Source organism: Neoarius graeffei, chromosome 28 (genome assembly GCF_027579695.1).
Source record: "Neoarius graeffei isolate fNeoGra1 chromosome 28, fNeoGra1.pri, whole genome shotgun sequence".
Taxonomy (NCBI): Eukaryota; Metazoa; Chordata; class Actinopteri; order Siluriformes; family Ariidae; genus Neoarius; species Neoarius graeffei.
This window is the reverse complement of record NC_083596.1, coordinates 5653016-5676404: the sequence shown is the minus strand read 5'-3', so window position 1 is coordinate 5676404 and position 23389 is coordinate 5653016. Positions and strand designations below refer to the sequence as shown.

The 23389-nt window shown below is 40.5% G+C and overlaps 1 protein-coding gene across 8 annotated transcripts in view; it reads left to right on the top strand.

The window, feature by feature from the left end:
• znf618 (zinc finger protein 618) overlaps nt 1-23389 on the top strand; it is a 117780-nt gene that overhangs the window by 76916 nt on the left and 17475 nt on the right. For 4 of the 8 annotated variants that reach the window (XM_060912300.1, XM_060912296.1, XM_060912294.1 and 1 more), the window contains 5 exons: nt 2220-2303; nt 7170-7214; nt 7438-7515; nt 18674-18796; nt 20420-20616. In XM_060912300.1, coding sequence (XP_060768283.1) covers nt 2220-2303; nt 7170-7214; nt 7438-7515; nt 18674-18796; nt 20420-20616 — 527 coding nt within the window. Of the gene's footprint in view, nt 1-2216; nt 2304-7169; nt 7215-7437; nt 7516-18673; nt 18797-20419; nt 20617-23389 lie in introns of those variants that run through there. The other 4 variants (XM_060912299.1, XM_060912298.1, XM_060912297.1 and 1 more) reach the window with 3 other exon arrangements.

Genomic DNA, 23389 nt, shown 5'->3' with positions numbered 1-23389 from the left:
GATGAGCTGTTGCCATGGCATCCATCCATCCATCGTCTACAATTCAGTTAAGTCGTATCTCCTGCGTCGGTTCTCCATGGATTTCCGTTCCAATTGTTTTGCTTGAAAGAACTCATCACTCCGCACAAAACTTGGTCGTTGTTTTGTCAATAATTTTGCTAACGAGTTTGTAATTAGGCCAAATTAATGAATTTTCCAGGCCTCTCACTAGAATTGTATCTCCTGTCTGATTTCTCATCCGATTCCAGTTCTGATCGAGGTTTTGGGTCAGTCTTTCCTTGAGGGACAAAACCTGGTTGTTTGTAAGCAATTTGTTTCCTACTTTGTTTATTTTTATTTAAATCGTATCTCGTCCCTCCGTCGGTTCTCAATGGATTTCGATTCTGATTGTTTTGTTTGAAAGAACTCGACCTTCTGCACAACACTTGGTCGTTGTGTTGTCAATTCTTTGCTAACGAACTGCTAATTTGGTCAACTTAATGAGTTTTGGGACTTCTGACTGGAATCGTATCTCCTCTCTCATTTATCATGCAGTTCCAGTTCTGATCGATGTTTTGGGTCGATCTTCCCTCGGGGAACAAAACTTAGTCCTTTGTTGATTTTTCTGTTGTGAACAATTTATGGTGGAGGTTCGTGTTCTCTCAGTTCTGTTTGATGTTTTGGTCGTCATGGTGGTTTTGATGGCAGGCCAGATGATCCGCTACACCCTTGACGTGACGTTCTGGCCTTTTCTTTATTTGTTGTTATTTTTTAATGGTTTTCCGTGTATCCGCCAGCGTTTCCCATTAGCACGACATCTCAATAACGAGATGTTGAATGTTTGTCAGTTTATATGAGATCATCACTGAAGATCACCTCGCAGATGAACTGATTTGGTTTTTGTACTGATCCAAACAGGGTCAAGGTCACCACAAGGTCATGTGCCTGAAATAGATTTCCTTTGAAGTGTATTCTGAACGTAATTCAGGAATACAGATTAGTTTATTAAAAAAAAAAAAGAGCAATTCGACCCATTGGCGATGGCCGCGTCGAGTTCTACAACATGATCGTTGTTTGTGTACAAAACAGTGACCGTCACATGATAAACAGGTCTCGCTTTTGCTTTCTTTTCGTGAGAAAGTGGGATTTGGGGATGAGGATGAGGCGTGGGCTTCAGCAGGGACCTCTCCAGGTAAAAGATTGTATAGCAGCCACACCCGTACCACACCAAACGACTGATCACAAGTGATTGACGTCATTTAGTGTAAAGGAATTGGCACTTCTGAGATTTTGGAAGTGGCACTCGGCATTCAGTCAGAACGAATCTGAACACAAAATTGGCCTGGAGAGGAAAAGCCAAACCAATTTACTTCACATTTGTAGAAGAACTTACTGCACATGTGACACAGTAATTAGCTTTAAAGGAGAATTGAAGGCAAATTTTTTTATCATCAAAATTCTATTTCTCATTTTATTAAATATCGGAATGCATTTTTGATCGCTATTTTGTCGCTGCTATAGCAAGTTCTGAGTGTTTGAAAGATGCTCTGTAATATATCAGTCCATATGTCAAAGCAATGGCCGTAAACGAGATTCGTTGAGACCTGTGCGAGACATCGTAGGACGGAAGTAAAACGTACAGCGGAAATCAAAGTCACCAACATCTGCCAACGTTGTCCAAAGACGCGTGCGCGCCGTCTTTCGAATGCTGATGTAATCAAGCCGGAAGTTTTGTTTGTTTTGATAGCAATCAGGAAAGTTTGAAAAAAGTAGGCAGTAATCGTCATTTAAACTCGTTTTCGTACAAGATTTCATTTGGAAAACAGTTTTCAAAATGGCGGCACTGACACCTGGCTGACACGTCATGTTGCGAAGTCTTGCACAAGTCTCGTGAAGATCGCGCGGATAAGCGACGCCTGCCGTGGACCAAACGAACTAAATTCAACAAGCCGAACAGGCCGATAAGTATAATATTTAACTGCGATTAGTTGCCAATACGAGTCACGATATAAGGTTACTAAACCGAAAGCGTAATCGAATAACACGTTAATTAAGAAATAAAGCAAGTTTAAAAATGACTTCAGTTCCCCTTTAATTCTTCTTCTTTTCTTTGATGGCCTGCTTCACTCCAATATTTTTTCTGTTTTTGTAAAAGATGGCAAACTGCAGTGCATTCTGGGTAGAACTTACTCACAGAGCATTGAAGGATGAACCAATCTTTTTATTTTTTTTCCTCTCAGAAAGCTCATTCGGACTGAAAATTGACGGTAAAACCTCAGTGCAGCCGAGCCGCGGAGACGCCAACAGCTCCCAGAGCTCGAGCGGTAAGTCGCCCTGCGTTAACTTGTGGGATGTTGGGAATATCAGGAATTTCAGACACGCGGTGAATTCCGGTTGTGTTGAAATGCTCGAGGACACACAAGTTATTGTGCTTTAACACTTTCAACCACTGCAGACCGCTATTCTGGTCTCACTGTAGTCGGGAAGCCCCGAGTGTCGAAGACGCTGATTGGTTGAGAAGTCGGATTCTCCAGGATTTCTGACTGTGTGATTTCGATAAGCACAATGTCATTTTCTGTTAATTAGGCATCTTTTTACGCACCTTTCTTTCAGTAACTATTAGTGGATAAAATGCCAGTTTAACGGTGTTGTCATAATATTCTCAAGTATGTCATATGTTCTCATATTCTCCGAGCAGAAATCCTCTAGTTCTTTTAAAAGTGTGTCCTGGTTTATATTGAATTTATCCGTTACTGGGTGTTAATGTTATTTCTGATATAAAGTTATACAGTGTGTGTAGCAGTCTGTATATGAAGTTACGCAGTGGTGGTGAAAGGGTTAATGTTTTTCTGTAGTACTGACTCAAATAGTCACAGTCACATGGAAGTGAGTGCGCGCGCATACACACACACACACACACACACACACACACACACTCACTGGGGGACACATTCTCATTACATTTAGTGTGGGAGGATTTTGCATTAATTTATTTTTAATGATTACCTTTTTAAATACCTGAGTGCAAATAAAAAAATAAATAAATAAATAAATGCATTTGGATATTTTAACTTTTTTTAAATGTATTTCAGTTGTATTTTGCTTTTTATAATGTTTTTACATTTTTTAATGCTTTTATTTATAGCTAATAGTGAAAGTGCACACTAATATTTTCTATTTATTTTGCTTTCTTTTTGACAGTAAAATTGTAATCAGTGCATTAATTAAATGATGCATTTTTAATTTTTTTTAAATTTTGCATTTTGTTTGACAAAATGAAACCACAATCTTTAAAAAAAAAAAAATTTCAGTGTCGTAGTTCTGATTTTATTTTGCATTATTACAAAAAACAAAGCTACAGTGTTTTTTTCTATTTTAAAAGCATATTTTGTCATTTTTGCTTTTTTGACAAAAAAACTTGAATCACGGGTACAGTAAAGTACATGTTTATATTTTAATGCATACTTTTTTTTCTTGATTACGGAGTAAAAAAAAATCAAACCAAGTTACTGTTTTGCATATTTTATTTTATGCATTCTTGCATTTTTTTTAATGAAAAAATCCATAAAACTTCATTTGCATATGAAAAAATAATTAATGCAACATTTATCACTTATGATAAAAAGTCATCAAATAACTACAATGGATATTTTTCATATTTTATAACAATTTATTTATTTATTTATGACATTTAAAAAGAACCGCACTTTCATCCTGAATTTTTTATATTGAGATTTTAATGCATTTTGCAAATTTTTTTCCATGAAGTTAAATCAACTTTTCCTTTTTTTTCTTAATTTTCCTATTATTATTATTATTATTATTATTATTATTATTATATGGTGATGAATTCCTTGTAAGTTCTTTGTGTTATGTCCTCTGTGTGAATGCCACTGGAGTAGCCTCATCAGCTTTTTTTTTTTTTTTTCTCCTCTCGGCCACAATGCCTTTTTTGTTTTATTTTTTCTCCCCCACCTCGTCGAAGCAGAAGTTCAGCTCTGAGTCAGTTTTACTGAATCAGAGTCAACATCCTGTAGTGACTCCACTGCTGACTGATCTGATCTGATCTGATCTGATCTCTGAATTCTGGTTATGTAACTATTTTATTTTATTTTTTTTCCTGGAAGGTGGGATGAAGTCAGCATTTTCTTCACAGAGCTTCACGCTGGGTGAAAAATCATGCAGATTCGAGGTTCTTGTTAGAGATGGATTTTTTTTTTCCCCTCAATAAAATAAAAATCATATCACTATTATCTCAAAGCTAAAGAACTTTAGCTAATATATTTCTCTGAAAAATCAGGAAAAAAGAAAATGTAAGGGGTTTGTTTTATTTATTTTTATTTATCTATTTTTTTATTTATTGCGTGACTTTTCTCCACATAGTGACCCCTTTTTTTTTTTATCCCCCACTCGCCGAAAGGCCCAAAGGAGGATTGTCGTGGCGATTTCTGTCCGTCCCAGGAAGGGTGCTCACTAGGGATCGACCGATATGTTTTTTTTCAGGGCTGATATCGATACCGATTATTATGGAATTGGGATGCCAATAACCGATATGTGCAACCGATAAATGTAAACATTATAATTCACATGAAATTAAACATAGCACACACTGACACAGACCTTCATATCCATGAAATGTATGTTTAATTGTAAAATTGAACATGAAATTTTGTGCAGGGAGATGCCAGCAGCATTTGTACAATAAAGTCAAACATTAGTTAGAATAAAATGAGAAATAAAATAATAATAAAATAAATATTCACCAATAAAAAAATAAATCACTCCCTACTATATTGCAGCTCACCATTTTTAGTGGAAAATAAATGAAAATGCACTCTGGATTCTTTTACACTAAGAACTAAGTAAGACTTACCAACTTCAAGTAGTTTTTAAATAACAAATCCAGTGTAGGGAGCTGCCTGCAGCATTTTTTAAAAAGTAAAATCAAACATAAAGTCGGCTATCACTCCCTATTATGTAACAACTTAACAAGTAACCATCTACATTCTAATGCTTTTAACGCCCAAGCCTAATATTCCCAATTTAGGAGGATTATATTGTAGTGAAGGAAGCATTACATGTAGTTTCAGCGAGACTAGTTGGTTGTAGGCTAATTCAAGTGCTTCTTTCCGTAAGCTAAGTTTGCCTGGCTACACAGATGCAAATGGACAATTTTAAGGAGTAGTAGATGAAGAATGTAAACATATGATGTTGTGCTTTTGCAACTTGTGTGTTTGTGACTTATTGCGGCAAAAGCAGCGTGTCCTTACCTTGAAGTGGGATCTGCTTCTGCCCGAGTGCCCATACGGCCGCCTTGAAACAGTTCACAGCGTTTAGCTACGCGTGTTGATTGGCTGTATCCCTTGTGCCGCTTCTGCCCGAGTGCGCGTACGGCCACCTTGAAACAGTTCACAGCGTTTAGCTACACGTGTCGATTGGCTATATCTCTTGTGCCAAACAAATCAGATGTTGTGGTGGGCGGGACCATGTTCTTGAACTCAGAGGCGAGTGCAGGAAAGGACTTGCAATGACAGTTGCGTTAGGAACGAAATGGCTACAAAAATGCATGTTATCGGCATATCGGTGGAAATTATGGCCGATACCGATAACCCTAAAAATGCAGAATATCGGCCCGATATATCGGCCAGGCCGATTATCGGTCGACCCCTAGTGCTCACCTTCTGAAATCAACTCCTCTCATAATTTTTGGAGGAATTTCACAAAACTTGGCAGGATTCTTTGTTATATGTCGGTAATACGCATATTGTAACTTCGTTAAATTGGGTCACATTTTACCAGAGTTACAGCCCTTGATTAATTTAACAAAATTATACTTTGACAATTTCATGAGAGCGTGTTTTCCTTCTGAAATCAACTCCTCTCACAATTTTTGGAGGAATTTCGCCAAACCCGGCAAAAGGCCTTGTTATATGTTGGTAGTACGCATATTGTTATTTTGTTCAATTCGGTTGCGTGGTCCCAGAGTTACAGCCCTTGATTAACAACCTTGTACTTTGACAATTTCATGAAGGCGTGCTCGCCTTCTGACATCAACTCCTCTCAATTTTTGGACGAATTTCTTGAAGCTTGGCCAAAGACCTTGTGATGTGGCGGTAATACGCAGATTAGGATTTAATTTCGTTTGTGAAAATTTTCCCAGAGTTTTGACCCTTGATTAAATAACTTTGGAAATTTCACGAGGGTGTATGTTCTTCTGAAATCAACTCCTCTCACAATTTGTGGAGGAATTTCACCAAACTTGGCAGAAGGCTTTGTTGTATGACAGTTATACGCAGATTGAAATTTCGTTTAATTTGGGCAAATTTTACCAGAGTTATGGCGTAGTTGCCAGTGGGGGATATTGTGCTCTCATGCCCCTTTTCCACCAAAGCAGTTCCAGGGCTGGTTCGGGGCCAGTGCTTAGTTTGGAACCGGACTTTCTGTTTCCACTGACAAAGAACTGGCTCTGGGGCCAGAAAAACCGGTTCCAGGCTAACACCAACTCTCTGCTGGGCCAGAGGAAAGAACCGCTTACGTCAGCGGGGGGGCGGAGTTGTTAAGACCAACAACAATAACAAGACCGCGAAAGATCGCCATTTTTAAGCGCCGAGAAACAGCAGCTGTACAAACGCGAAGTTATTTATTATTATTGTTGTTGTTGTTGCTGCTGCTGCTTCTTCCATGTTGTTTTTGCTTCGATATTCGCGTCAAGGTTTATGCAAACGTAGCGACGTAACTGACGTATACAGCGACGTAATGACGTGGCTTCCCTTAGCACCGCGAGCTATGGAAAAGCAAACTGGTTCTCAGCTGGCTCGCAAGTTGAACGAGTTGTGAACCAGCACTAGCACTGGCCCCGAACCAGCCCTGGAACTGATTTGGTGGAAAAGGGGTATCAGAGCACTCTTTGTTCTTTAAACGTAAAATAAATCATTTTTATTTCAGTTTTTCAGCCAAGGCTGCATGAAGAACACCTCGAGTCAGTGTTTGATGATCTAGAACCCAATCAGTTAAAGATTTAGCGTTTCTTCCTGGCAAAAAAGAAAAAATAGTATATTTCTGTAGCGCTACATAAACTAGCGTTGCGCTTGATCCGGTCGCTCGGTGTCATTTCTGCTCCTTTTCGGTTCATGTTATATTTGTATCCGTTCAGTGAAATCTAAAACATTATTTAAATGTTGCCCCTGCAGATGCTACGAGCCCGATGGTGGCCAGCGCCTTCCCTGCATCGCAGAGTAAGTACACGCTTTGGAATTGATTTTGTTTTCCTTCAGCATGTTGATAATTACGTCCTCATTACGTCATTAATCGCATCTCGAACCTTACCCATGGACGAATCGCTGCATGGCTGAAACCCATCTTTATCCTGGCACAAAGCAGCCTGATAGTGACCTACATCTGTGTTAGCATTAGCATCATGATGTTCTAAGAGCGACACGGTGGACCTTGTGTTTTTAGAGGCCTACACGTGCGGATCCTGCGGCATTCAGTTCCAGTTCTACAGCAACCTCATGGAGCACATGCAGTCGCACGCCGGTGAGTCCCCCCCCCCCCCCCCCAAAAAAAAGCACCTCGGCATGCTCGTACACCATATCGACGTTTTAGTGTTGTTTTACTAGGCTTCTCTGATAATTTCCTGTAAATGTTATAGTTAATTCACATGCACGTGGAGTATCTAATGAGTCACGTGACACTAATGCGGTGTGTCGTAACCGGATGACTTCACCTCCAGGAATTTTCTACAAGTGTGTCGTGTTGCATGGCTCAGTGATGTGAACTCCATCATTTTTCATCTGTGGTCATTTATCTAGGAGTTTTTTTTTGTTTTGTTTTGTTTTTTGTTTGTTGCGTTTTGCTTTATTCCCCTCCTCCCTATTCCAGGAACTCGTATGTGCTTTCCACGCGATCATAAATTCTCCGCATGGCATGGTTTTGTTTGGTTTTTGATTTCTGACGAGCGTTTCTCAATCGCACTCCTTTTGGAACGTCACCCTGCACATTTTCCCAGCTTGCATAAATATTTGCCCCCACCCCACCCCTAGAATTTTTTTTTTCCACATTTTATAGTGTTACAAACAACCTGGAACTGAAATCCACACGCTTGAGATTATAACTGAGAGGTGTGCGATAAGAGAACTCTCACATCACGAGACGCGTTGTAGGCATTTTGATGCTGAATGATGAATATGCGAAAGCTTTTATGAACCATACGCTTTTTAACCAATGCGTCATGAGAGAATTACAATATAAAATCTCATGAAATAAATGATCATGATGGGTGCTATATTGCTCAATCCCAATATTACACGTCATGAATCGACCCAAAATGACCCGGAAAAATGAATGGAGTAGACAGGGATGAGAATTTTCCGCCGATTGGCGGATTTCCGACTTTTTCAGACCAAAATGATCATTTTTGAGATCGATGTAAATCCGTTGAGAATTTTTTTTTTTTGGGGGGGGGGGTATGATTAACGATCTGTGGTCACCTTATAACGCAGACATCCCAAGTCTCCCGGAAGTTCCGGGAGTCTCCTAAATATTGATAGAAGTGAGCAAGAGCGTGCATGTGCAACATTAAGGTCTGCATCACGCATCTTAGAATGTGTGCGCTGGGGGTGTGCAGTGTTGCCAGATACTGCTGATGTTTTCCAGCCCAAAATATGTTCAAAACCTGCCAAAATGCACTTAAAACCACCCAATCTGGCAACACTGCCTGTGTGCCTGTTCATGTAGCGCATGCCAGACAAACAGCATCTTGATTGGGTTACTCAGCAAAATAAGCCAATCAGCTTTCAGTGTGGGCGGGCTTTTATCTCTTTTCTCGAGGACCGGAGTTTTCAGTTGAGTCAGTGCAGCCTACAGGATCGGCATGGCAGAGAGAGAGAGAGAGCGCGCGCCCCAAAAATATATATCAATTACATGTCATATATAAGTGTGTATCTTTTATAAATGGGGTTAGCTTATCTAATGTAGCATGTTGGGGAGAATCATAGTATCATATCTATGTTTCTGATGAAATTTTAAGTATGATAGCATGTATAACTCTCCTACTTATTGCTCATTTAATAGGGGGACGGGGGGAATTGCTGGCATGTGCCGCGCAGGAGCGTCTGCCCAAATTTTTTAGGCCGAGATGAATTTATAGTTTTTGATTTAAAAAAAATTTCCAATATGTAATGCCCATTGTACATGCCTGTTCTTTAATTCAAAATCACCATCTCGATCTTCAGATTGCCCGTATGGTATATGTATTACATTACACAACATCCTGTCCAGATAAATCCTAGTTAGTCCACATAACAGTTGAAAGGGAAGTGATGAGTGATGTTGAATGTTGCCTGCTTAATATGCAAGACCTCCTGCTACCATGATAACATCAAAAGAAAGCTTCAGAGAATTATATGATAGAACTTTTTTCTGGTTTGCACTTCATTGTAAAGGATTGGAGTATTCAAAGACATGAATAGCAAAAATGCAGAAATATAATACTGTAGAGCTCGTTTATATTAAAAGGTGCATTCATTTTTTTTGAAATCATCAAATGTGAATCGATTAAAAACAAGTCTCTTGTACCATATTAATCATTTTCACCTGGGAGTCCACCAAGAAGGGGAATTTATTTCCAAATAAATTGCAAATTTTTGCTGATAAAATTAATGGTTTTGGGGTAAAAAAAAAAATAGCCAAAAATCATTAGCCCCATGCCCCGGTTTTTTCAGACTTTTAAAATATTTTTCATTCTCATCCCTGATTTATGGGTCTATTGTTCCAAAACCTAAAAGGTTGCACTGAACATGCTGAAAAAGTCAAACAAGGTGGGATATGATATTTAAGAAAGAACACTTGTCATGATACAAAAGTTTCAGTTGATGGCATGTTGAATTGGGATATCAACTTCGAGAAAAATACATATATTTCATTGCTAAAATTAATGGGTTTTGGGTGTTTAAATCACCAAAATCCATCAGCTTCGCCCCCTGGTCCCTCACCGAGATGTTGCCCCTGGACACCCCCCCGCTACTTTTCAGATTTTTTTCTCAACATGCACTCTCGTCCCTGAGTAGATTAGTATAATTTGCAGTTAGTAACAAAGGTTGCGTAAGTATTCACTTCCTGTTCGTATGAAACCTGTAAATTGGTTGCGGAGTCGATGTGTGCGATTAAAGTGTCACGTGATGTGAGATATACGTGCGGGGGAGTGAGTTACAGAACATCAGTACACACAATACGCAATGCATTCGAAGTATTGCTGTAAGGAAAATTATTAATATCGCTTTGGTGTACTCTCATTTCGTATACACAAGTCAGAGAGAGCTTATTACTCGACTAAAAAGAACGCAAAGACATGCAACGAAATATATTCTTAACCTGTCCTTTCAGTGCAATGTCGGCTACTTTTCTAGGTTACAGTTACGTAATTTATTACCAATTTCCTCCTGGCATGAGGTTTTATTATATATTTTGTTTGTTTGTTTGTTTTTGTTTTTTAAATCCCCCAAAGGCCCAAAGGATGATTATGTCATGGCGATTTCTGTCTGTCCGTTCCGGGAAGGGTGCTCACCTTCTGAAATCAACTCCTCTCACAATTTCACAAAACTTGGCAGGATTCTATAGGGGTGTTCACACGGCAACTTTTACTCCGGTGTAGCACCGGGGCTGCCCCGGTAGAGCGTTCACACGGTACAAAGTTATACCGGTGTAGCCCCTGAAAGCTGCTTAAACCGGTGCAAATCTAATGCCGCTTTTCCACTACAAACGCGGCTGAGCCGTGCCGTGCTGAGTTGGGCTGAGTCGAGCTGAGCGGGGCTGTTGGAGTTGCATTTCGACTACAACCGCGCTGAACCATGCTGGCTGGAAGTGGGTGGACACATTGGGTGGAGTTAGCGAAAGTGGGTGGACGTCACGTGATGTCGTTAAGCAGCGCAAACAGTGACATCAGTGACAGTGGCGGAACAAGTCAGAGCCGGGCCGGGGGCGGGGCAAATGACCAGGCCCTTTATTAAAGCTTATCATAACATCATTTTAGGCTACAAAATGTCCACAACTGCGGTGTTTACCAATTTCAACACTACCGGGTGCAACTATGTTATTTAGTACATCAAGTCCTTCAAACGAACATGTAACTCAGAAACAAAAAACATTAGGATACTGTACATGGCTCATAATAAAACATCAATAGCCTATACTGCGCACATTATTTGAAGGGCATACGAATGAGCGCTCAGAGGTTGCAACGGTGACAGGAAGAGTCAGAAATAAAAGGAGGGCGGTGCAAACCTCACTGAATGCACTGTGTTTACCAATTTCAACACTCCGGGGTGCAACTATGTTATTTTGTACATTAAGTCCTTCAAACGAACATGTAACTCAGAAACAAAAAAAACATTAGGCGACATACTGTACATGGCTCATAATAAAACATCAATAGCCTACTGCGCGCATTATTTGAAGGGCATACGACGAGCCTTGCGCTCCGCGAACTCGTCCACGATGCTCTGTATGTCACTGATTCAGTGAGCTTTTAAGCGGTAGTCTCACGACCCGGATAGTAAACAATAAACATGGAGGACATGGAGTCGTTAGTGTTGCTGGTCTTGGTGCTGTGGCTTGTTGTCACCGACAACGCCAACAGATACTGGCAAGAGCGTATAGATGAGGCGAGGCGCATAAGGCTTCAGAAATTCTCGTAATTCGTAATTATTATTCTTCCGGGTTTGTGGTGTTTACAGATCCCAGCGCGCTCGCGGGGCGTGTGTGGGCATGTGAGGACACTCCTCCTCACCAATCAGTGCACAGGGGAGTGTCTGCTCACGCCCCCAACCTCACTCGGCACGGTTTGGCTCGCTTCAGCCCCACTCCAAAACAGTGCGAGTTTTAGGGGCAAAGCAGGGCTGAAGCGAGCTGAGTCGTGCTGGTTTTTGGTAGTCGAAACGCGAGCCGTGTCGGGCTGAAGTGAGCTGAAAAAGGGTAGTGGAAAAGGGCCATATCCCTGCTCGGGAGGTGGTTTAAGAAATTGACTCCGGAGTAAACACTAGTTTGCGGGGCAGCACCGATATAAAATGGGACGTCTGAACGCTACAGGGGTAGACTCACTACGCGTGAGGAGAGTTGATTACATACGGGCATTGCATAATTTGCATCCTGGTATTTTGCGCTTCCAAAATGGCGAATATCAACAACAACAGAACTGCGTGTCTTCCAGTGTTGCCAGATTGGGCGGTTTTAAGTGCATTTTGGCGGATTTGAACATATTTTGGGCTGGAAAATGTCAGCAGTATCTGGCAACACTGGTGTCTTCATCCACGTTGTTTTCCTGGCACTTGGTGATGCCATGATAACCAGGAAAAGGAAGTACATTTTCACGCATGCGCATATTTCATTTCCGCATTATTACTATCGTATAGCACGGTCGCAAAAACTGCCGTGTGAACGCAAGTGGGGCTGCACCGGTGCTAACACGCTTCTCTCTAGTAAGCAGGTTTGTGACGTGTGAACGCTCCACAAAATTTACACCGGTGTAAGATATATCGCAACAAAATACATCGGTGCAGCATCGATGCAAATATGTGCCGTGTGAACACCCTTTGTTATATGTCGGTAATACGCATATTGTAATTTCATTAAATTGGGTCACATTTTCCCAGAGTTACAGCCCTTGATTAACAAAATTATGCTTTGACAATTTCATGAGAGCGTGTTTTCCTTCTGAAATCAACTCCTCTCACAATTTTTGGAGGAATTTCACCAAACACGGCAAAAGGCCTTGTTATATGTTGGTAGTACGCATATTGTTATTTTGTTCAATTTGGTTGCGTGGTCCCAGAATTGTGGCGCATTGATTAACAACCTTTCACAATTTCATGAAGGTGTGCTCGCTTTCTGACATCACCTCCTCTCACAATTTTTGGACGAATTTCTCGAAGCTTGGCAAACGGCCTTGTGATATGACGGTAATACGCAGATTGCAATTTAATTTCATTTGTGAAAATTTTCTCAGAGTTTTGACCCTTGATTAAATGACTTTGGCAATTTCACGAGGGTGTACGTTCTTCTGAAATCAACTCCTCTCACAATTTATGGAGGAATTTCACCAAATTTGGCAGAAGGCTTTGTTATATGACAGTTATACGCAGATTGAAATTTCGTTTAATTTGAACAAATTTTCCCAGAGTTATGCCCTTGATTATTAACAGACTTGTACTTTGGCACTTTCATCAAAGTGTGCTTGCTTTCTGAAATCAACTTCCCTCACAATTTTCATTATCCCCCGCTGTCTGAAAGGCCCGAAGGGGGATCATGTCGTGGTGATCTTTGTCTGTCCGTCCCAGGAAGGGTACTCACCTTCTGAAATCAACTCCTCTCTCAAATTTTTGGAGGAATTTCAAGAAACTTGGCAGGATTCTTTGTTATATATTGGTAATGCGCATATTGCAATTTTGTTCAGTTCAGTCACGTTTTACCAGAGTTATGGCAGAGTTGCCAGCGGGGGTTACGTGTATATACGTGTGTATTCATTCATTCATTCATTCATTCATTCTTAAGTAGTTAATGGCTTGGTAACAGTAAATCAGTCTTCCATTCCTCGCATCTCCTGTCCTGCTCGACAAACCAGGTCTACCAGTAACTCGAATCTCATTAAGTATGTAACACCTCAGTGCAAGTCCTCAACCTACCAACTGTAAGAACCATCAGAATCTGGAACATGCGATCTGATGAACTGAACCTTACTATAGTTAATTTGAGCTCATTCAAAGCTGTTATGGTCCATTACTATTTTAGATCATTGCAAGCTATTTACGACCCTGAAAACCCGAGAACCTTTAAGACTGTTTGCCTCAAATGCAATACTTCGCGTAGCCTCACATTTCCTTTAACCTGCTGCTATTGATTTTATTATTTTTTCTTAGATAGATTACGGACCTGCAGTAATTGGTCTGTCAAGGCTGTTGCGGTTACGCTGCATGACATTTATCTGGCAAAGCTAATTTAAAAAAATGCCTTTAAAAAAACCCATGAATATGAACAAAACAAATATTAATTATTAAAAGCTGAACTTGAAGCTCGGTTTAACTAGAGACCGGCGACTGAGTGAAATAAATATGAACATGGCAGCGAGTAGCACTCAACATGGCAGCTGTATTACATAAGTCCCACCCCTTCTAGTAAAAAGAGCCAATCACCTTGCTGGGTTAAGGTGCCTGGCCTATCAGATTATTACACGTTTATGCAGAAATGGAAAGCTTTGCTCGGTTTGTTATTGTGTGCACTGGCTGAAAGTGATCTCTAATATTTAGTGGTGATCTAAATACAATTTCACATTTTGAACTTTTTTTTTGTGTGTGTGTGTTAAAATAATTATTAGAAATAGTTTACAAACCGATTCACTCGGTCGTTTAATAATCTCACTGATTAATAATAATAATGCCGAAGCCAATTATGATGCAAAAATCTTTTATTTAAAATAAGGTTTGTCGGGTTCAGCGCCCGAGCTGATAATCACAGCATCAGTTTTTCTTTGGCTAATCGGACACAAGGTACGCCACCACTCTTGCCAGAGCAGTTGGGGGTTAGGTGCCTTGCTCAAGGGTACTTGAGACAATCCTGCTAGTCCAGGAAATTGAACCAACAACCTTTTGGTCCCAAAACTGTTTCTCTAACCATTAGGCCATGGCTTCCCCTAACATCATCATCATCATCTAGCAAGTATTTAGAAATCTGTGTTTATTTCAAGACTCGAATTATTTTCACTTTCTGAATTTTTAGAATACTTTGTGCTGAGATTGAAAACTAAAACTTGACGCGGGGGGTGTCGTGGCTCAGGTGGATAAGGCGCCATACCATAAATCCGGGGACCCGGGTTCGATTCCGGCCCGAGGTCATTTCCCGATCCCTCCCCGTCTCTCTCTCTCCTGCTCATTTCCTGTCTCTACACTGTCCTATCCAATAATAAAAAAAAAAAAAAGGTGAAAAAAAGCCCAAAAAAATATCTTTAAAAAAAAAACTTGACACTGGAATAAAGTGACGACAAAGCGTAGAATGCGTTTTCACAAATTGCGCTTTTTATTGTAGATGGAGTGCCAGAACACACTTTCAGGATAAAACCTGCATTATTTATTGGCATTAAAGGTGGAGTACGAGATTTTTTTCAGGAGTGTTTTTTACCATATTGCTTGAAAAGCTCCTCACACCCATGTTGCAAGCAGTACAATAGAAGGTTTGACCCAAAAACGAAATATTTTAATCCAGTCTACAGTGTAAAATAAAGGAAAAACGCCATCAAATCCTATCGAGATACCACCTCAAAATGATTGGATACTGACACGTCAATCAGACTGAAGCCCGCGAGCAGCCCCTCCCTTCTGTGTGTGTGTGTGTGTGTGTGTGTGAGAGAGAGAGAGCGAGCAGCCCCTCCCCCAACCCGCGCGCTGCGAGCAGAGTGTCACACAGAAAGCGCAGGATTTTCTCAGAGCGCTCCCTCCAAACAACGGGGATTTACACGAAAACGGAAGGAGATATTCACAAAATTCTTTCACAGTGAGCACCACAAGGCTCTCTTGAACACACTGATGTAATTTTTTTTTGTCTGTAGTGTAAAAAATGAGGTCACTAGAGCGAGTTGAAAACGAGTGACTTTTCTGCCAAGTTTATAATGGGAGTCCATGAGGCAGCGCGCCTGTCCTCTCCTTACTTTCAGGCTTCTCATTCAAAAACTGCAAGTCCTATCGTGTAGGTAGACACATTGTGTGAACCAGGACAAGTGTGACTACTACTTTTGAGAAAATTGTGTGTGTGGAGTGAAAATTGGGGCTGAAAACACAGTTTAAATGAGAAAGTTTGAGCTATTTTTTCAAGCTGTCTACACTCTAACTCAGACCTGGGCATTTTCCGGCCCGCGGGCCGCATCCGGCCCTTCGGTTCATTCTGACCGGCCCGTGTAAGGTTAATTAGAAATTACAAAATAAACGTATTTTCTAATTTTACCTCATGCATGGACTGAACGTGCATTGCTTTTATTTTGAAGTTGTGTTCAACAAAAACGCAATGCGCGCGACATGAACATGACATGAAATCCCACGAAACCTAATCCCGCGATAACTACTTCCGTAATTTGTCCAGACCAACCACAAACTTGTACGTCATCCTTCAAACGGTCCAGCCAATCACATCGTGTGACGTCACCAGCAGGCGCCGGAGCCCGAGCCGATCTGTAGATCTGATACCTACACCGAATTGTTGTTGCGAGCAGGTCACAAGAAGACTTTATCCCCCAAAATGTCCGCAAAAAGAAGAAAGGTAGATGCCGAATGCAGGGCTTTCAACAAAACATGGACTGCGAAGTATTTATTTACTGACGTCAGAGATAAAGCCGTGTGTTTAGTTTGCGGAGAGCAGATTGCCGTGTTCAAAGACTACGATTTGAGTCGGCATTACCAAATGAAAAACACCAAATGAGGTGATTAGACTACAAATGTGGGCATCATTATTATAATATGATGCATCTTGCTTGATATTTGGAGTAGAGAGACAATATTGTGATGTCTTTATTGTGTTTTGGGGTGAATGTGACTGAAAAAATGGTACAAACATTCACATTTTGTTAACCATTGTTTTGGGAAATTTGATTGAATAAATGACATTTTTTGTAAGGCAACCTCGTTTTTTCCAGACTCTTACCAGTCTTAGCAGCTTGTAAAAACAATGATATTTATTGCTTTATATAAAGAAATACAATTAATATTATGCAGAATTTAGTTCAGCCCTTTGGTCCGGCCCTCCACAAAATTTCCTGTTTCTCATGTGGCCCCATGGAAAAAATAATTGCCCACCCCTGCTCTAACTTAAAGTGCCATTGCACCATTGGATGTATTCTTTGGCATAAAATACAATATATTTTATGACAACATGACTAGACAGAGAAATCTTTTAGCTTCAAAATGATATATCAAACATAATTTTTTGACAATGACAAGTATATTAATTTTGTGACCAAAGTCACCTACCCTTTTAATTTCCGCGCGGTAGTGAAACGTGATGTCATCGGCAGGTTCCCCTTCTTGTGTACCACGTGTCGGTCTATTTTTAGACCAGGAAACCCCCAAAGTGAGAGAGTCATTTCTCCTCGTATATGGGGGCCAAAAAAACTGCGAAAAATTTTGAGTTAATCTTTCAGTTAGCTAGATTTATTGGTATTAGCTAGATTTTTGGTATTATTTTTATCGCGTTCTATCCGCCATTGCTGATAATATGTGCCACGTCACACGTCACGTGGTACACAAGAAGGGGAACCTGCCGATGACATCACGCATGGAAATTAAAAGGGTAGGTGACTTTGGTCACAAAATTAATATACTTGTCGTTGTCAAAAAATTATGTTTGATATATCATTTTGAAGCTAAAAGATTTCTCTATCTAGTGATACCATTTATATATGTTGTCAAAATATATTGTATTTTATGCCAAAGAATACATCCAATGGTGGAATGGCACTTTAACGAGCTACACTGGTGTGTAACGCAATAGACGCCCATTATAAAGGCTGATTTTCTCAGGCTTTATAAGGGGGAGGAGGGGTGGAGACGCGGGGGGTGGGAGCATGGCGAGGGCGGGCGTGTTTCTTTTCAAAATATGGCTTGCGGGAACGGTTATTCCAAAATCTCGTACTGCACCTTTAATAGCAATTTTAAGTATTAATAATAAATCCAGTGTTTTGTAATGCTCAACTAACTGGAGTCTGTCAACGTGACAAAAATACTGAATGGGCAATTCCATGTAAATGTCAACCTCACCATGCAAAAATAAAGCAACATGTAATACATCAAAACCACTCCCAGAGATCTCACCTAGGCCTGTATTTTACAGATGTGAATAAGTTGAACCAGTTTGTAACCAACCTAATGTCACTGTCAGTCTTTCTTTCTTATAATGTAAAACCCAAGCTAAAATCAACTTTGATCATGTACAATTCTATATTATTGCCACAAGCCACAGAAATGTATGCTAAAATCCACAAAACAGCAAAACAATAGCCATCCTAAATATTATTTAAGAACTTTGATAGTTTTAGCTGATATTTAGAGAGTTTTTCAAAGGGTTATGGTGGTTAAATTGCTGATTTTCTAAACATATGCCATGTCTATTTCAGACGCGTCACATCCATAACGGAATTTCGTCACATCCATAACGCTGACTTTTCCTTCCGAAACTCTGCATGAAGTACAAAATATTTTAAACAAAGATTTTTTAATATTCACCTTGGACCCCTCTATCAAATGGATATCTCCATTTCGACATTAGGTTTACAATTTCACAGAGTTTGATAAAAATGTACAGTCACCCAAGAAAAGTGATACTTTTTCTGTCACATCCATAACGCATCTTTTATTGGCGTTTCCTGGCATGCCCTAGATGTACTATGGGAATTGTTCTTGTTCTATCACTTCTCCAGTATGGTACAGCCTTAAAATATGCAACACCTGTTTAAATACTGGGAGACAATAAAACATGCACTGGGTCATTTGTTGCCATTTTGAGTTCAAGTGTCACGTCCATAACGCTGGAATTGCTCGAATACACGATTCTCATGTGGGTGCGAGACGCGTTTCAGACTGTACCAGCCAAACCTGTGGGGGGGAGTGGAAAAGGGTAAAAATGGCCGTAGGGTTGTTAATGTGGAGTATTTGTGATGTTGCAGCGGATAATGAGAATCACACTAAAGAGGACACGGCTAAAGCATGCCAAGCCCCTGCACCTTCTCAGGAGCAGACGTGGAAATCGCCTCAGCCTGCTCAGAGGAACCACGTCCCATCTTCATACCGTGAGTACAAATCCTCCATCATCATCATCATCATCATTCTCTCATCCATCTCTGTTTAATACCCAATAATATCTAAAGTAAACATCACTCTATAAACCGCTCACCCTGTACCCGGCTATGGATGGGTGGTGGTTGTTGTGTAATTTTTCAACCTTTTCCTCTAAAATTTCTGCATGTAAATTAACCAGGGCTTTGAACCGGTTCAAGGAACGAAAACGAAAACCGGGAACTTTTTCTATTTCACATGGAACAGAAACGAAACCAGAAATTTTATTATTTTTTATGTTCCGGAACAGAAACGCTTATTAAAAATGATGGTAACCGGTTAATACCGGTTTTTATTTCGTTCCTCAAAGTTTCCGTAGCCTACAAATAAAAAAGTCATTCTTCTCCTGCGCAAGTTTCTATGACCCGCTGGGGTTCACTTCCTGTGTGACGTTCGCTGACTGAATGGAGAGAGCGGGAGGGTGGACAACTATCACGTCTCCACATCTTAAATAAGAGGTAAATATTGCAGTCTGTCGTTATTCAAAAACGTCAGTTTCAAACACGATATCAATATATTTGTCCACGTTAATGAGAGGCTCGCGAACATTAAATGACGTTAACCTCTGTTAGCCTATCAATGCATAGGGCCTGACTAGCCTTTGGTAACACACTAAACGAATTCTCTTTCATTTTTGGCACGTTTTCTGTTTGTGTAGATGGGAAGACATACTGAGAATCCAAATTGCCAACATTTGAAATAATAATTGTTTTGAATTATTTCTTGTCTTATTTAATGAAGGTTGTAATAGAATTAGCCTACATTTGGCTTAAGCTGGATGAGACAGAGACATAATTTTATAGCCATTTGTTAAACAGCTGACAGGGAACGTAATTAACCGTTCCGGGAACGAAATTTTTTTGTTCTAACCAGTTTGGGAATGTCTATTTAATGGTGGAACCCAAAACCGGAAACGTTAAAATTCCGTTTCTGTTCGGAACGAACCAATAGGAAAAAAAATTCTGGTTCAAAGCCCTGAAATTAACACACAGTGTCCTCACTTATGGATAATCGTTTTGAGGCGGTTTTTAACACACTTTCTACACAAAAATCTGCATGCCAGACAACAATGGATACCAAAGGTGGTGGGTTTTTTTTTTTTTAAAAACATTTCAAATCACCTTGAATCAGTGTTAACTTTAAGTATTCATTGAAGATCTTTTATTTCATGACTAAATTGTAACAGCAATGTAAATGGAAAAACATTTGATGATGATAATTACGGTGAGAGTTCTCGTCATTATGCCCTGACGAATAACGACGAGATGAACTAGCTGGTTCTGTTCATGCGGACAACCTAGAGCACGGTTTATTAAAAAAAAAAAAAACATATATAAAACCATAGATCATAGTAGCCACCTCAAAGTATTGGTTGTTTTCCTTGTCAATAGCCAATCATTTCCATAAATAAGTTCTGCGATTCCAAGTCGAAATTCTCCCCGCCTCCATGCATCTTTCTCATCGTTTTCCCGCTCGGTGCTCGTCCACACAAACGCACCACGGAAACGCCAGCTTCCAACTAATGTGACCGAGCTAACCCTGTCAGAACCTAATGATGAGTTCCTCAACTTCACCAGCGGCCTGCGAGAGTCAGTTTGGAAGAAAAAGGAGAGAAGATCTGTGGACACACTTCTGTTATAATCAAACGGAAAGAAAGACTCAGTGTATCGTTCCCGATGAGGACGGAGTGCCGTGTGGATATAAGCTGGCCGGAAAAAACACGACCAATTTGAAAAGACACCTGAAGACGCGCCATCCCACAGTGTCTGCCAAGGTAAATACCAGTTCTGTATGTTGGTTGAGGAAAACGTAGCGTTAACATTACGTGTCGTGCTGTTCTCATTTTGGATGTGGTGGCACTCATCTCGGAGCGGTGCTGACGTCATCACTCTGTTTAGCCAGTTTTCACGAGCTAGTTACAGTCGACACCAGCCACTGCTCTTACCAGAGTCGTTTATTTCCATTTGTTTTAACGTTAATGATGTACTGTAGTTGGAAGTTCTTTGTGGATTCAGGGTGTGTTTGCAATTAGCTCATCATCTTAGCCCACACACCTCTTTCAGCAAGGAAGACATTAGCGCAGTAGGAACACTGTCTGATTAGTAATATCCAAGGAAATTGGTCTGTTAGCTAGATGGCTAGATAGCTAGCTAGCTAAGAATTTTTTTTTTTTGCTTGAGTGTTCTTGCAGCTAACTTGCATATAGGGCCGCGAACCAACCAGCCACCCCTTCAGGCGCAGTGCAGCACAAATATGCCACACTATAGATGACTTGCAACCACATGATCAAAATGTGCTACGTCATGAGCGTCCGCCATGATGGTGGATATACAAAGCAAACAGGATGGCAGCCGCTGAAAGCGTCTGTAAACAATGCTGAATTTTCTCAGTGTTGCCACGATTTGAACAGTCGAGCGAAGATTCGATACAAAGAGAAGATAGATGCGTGCGAGTTTTGACCCATATTATTTAAAAAAGTCTGACTTTTCTGAAGATACGACGCTTCTACCGACCATCGAGTACCCAGATATCGCGTTCTATCTGGTTTGGCTGCCGAAGAATCAAGTCCGACCTTGGACGAAACATTTTTGTTCCGAGTTGGCGCCCAGTCTGGGTTGTTTCTGTCGTATAATTCTGCTGACGCTTCTAGAAGCGAAACGGTAACACGCGTGTTAAAATTACAACAACGACCGAGTGAACCACGACAAAAGAACGCTCATTTTATAGCAACACGAAATAAAATTCTTGCATGATATTAGGCCATTATTAAAAAATGTTCTGTTTCCGGTCCACCGGCCGGGTGAGTGCCGTTTGTGCGGTTGAAAATTTTTTTTTTAACGCCGGTTTTTCGACATTTTTTTCGGGTTCGTAAATCTAAACTCGAACTTGACATTTACGCATTCCCAGGGCTTTCCACTAAGGCTCATACTAGCCAGCCATGACAAATAAGCAGCAGCCGGGGGGGGAGTAAACACAAAATAAACTCCTGTGCATGCAGTTCCCAGGATTACATGTATTTTCCACAGACCATTTATTTATTCACTTTACTCAAATACAAAGTAAAATGGCAGTAAATCTTCTTTCTTTTCTTGCGTATTGCATCATGAGGCGTTCCTGGCTTGTAAATCTCTTATTTTCGGTGCATGACACATTCACGCAGCTGAGCATGCTATGAATTAACAACGACAACGGTCTGCAGTGGGGCTGCACAATTACACACTCAGCCAACATTTCTCCATTTGTGTATGAAAATACACTCCAACCACTCAGTTTGGGTTCATTTACAACCAACGGCGTCTTTTGATGCCAGCACGTAACTGAACGAGAGAAGACTGGTTTACCGGAGACAAAATAAGCGTTATCTCTGCTTCTGTTCCCTCTGACACACTACTGCCTCCACCGAGTGCGCACGCACACACACACACACACACTGCATGTCGGGGCCGCGAATGAGTTACTCTCCCTCGATCAACGAAGTCGGCGGGGAATTTGTGGTTATTATCGGTACAAACAGCGCGAATCACAACTTAAATGAGTGCGGTTCAGTTTGACATTATTGTCAGTCCGTTAGATAAACATTTAATTTTAGTCGGCTGTATGGCCGGCAGCCGGCGCTTGTGGAAAGCCCTGCATTCCGCGCAGAATATAGAACTGAATCAGCTCTGCGCATGCGCTGTGCGGTACAAAAAAATGGCAGCCACCATGAAGGAAGGAGATCCGGAGTTTTCAAACATTTGCTTAAGTGTGAAATCGCAAAATGGTATTCTAGCGAACAACAAAATAGTAAAGATTCAGAAAAACAAATCATTCAGTGATCATTTTAATAGTGTAATTTCATCCGAACTAGGCCTAACGCTCGATTTAGAACTACAAAAAGTCCGTGTGTCGGACATTTTAAGTTTTGCAAATGTTGCAGTCAGCATTTAAAATGCTAACTTAGTTTTTGTACAAGTTTCAGTTGATTAAACTGTCATTTTATTAAATGTGTCTGTAATAAAAAAGTACTGAAAGAAAAAGCAAACACAGCATTGCGATTTCTTATCCATCCATATATATATATATATATATATATATATATATATATATATATATATATATATAAATCCCTCTCTCCCGACTGAAAATTTTTTTGCTCACCCGGTGGACAGGAAACGGATTTTTTTTTTTTAAGGATGGCCTTATTGAGAAAGCTTTTGAATCTCACCCGAGATAAAATGATCACTGCAAACACGAGCTGTTTTGGTTTTCGCCTCTGTTAGATCAGCCCTGCCGATGTTATTCAGCCGTGCTCGTCTCCTCTCCGTACTCAGCGTTTCCTCGCCCTCTTTCCAAATTGCGGACGGAATTCTAAAAAATCGGAACGTGCCACGGTCATGAGTACTGTTGTGACCACAGCCTTATACAGCACAAAGATATGGCAGAGCTAAAAGAACGCTTAAAGGAACAGTCCACCGTACTTCCATAATGAAATATGCTCTTATCTGAATTGAGATGAGCTGCTCCGTACCTCTCCGAGCTTTGCGCGACCTCCCAGTCAGTCAGACGCG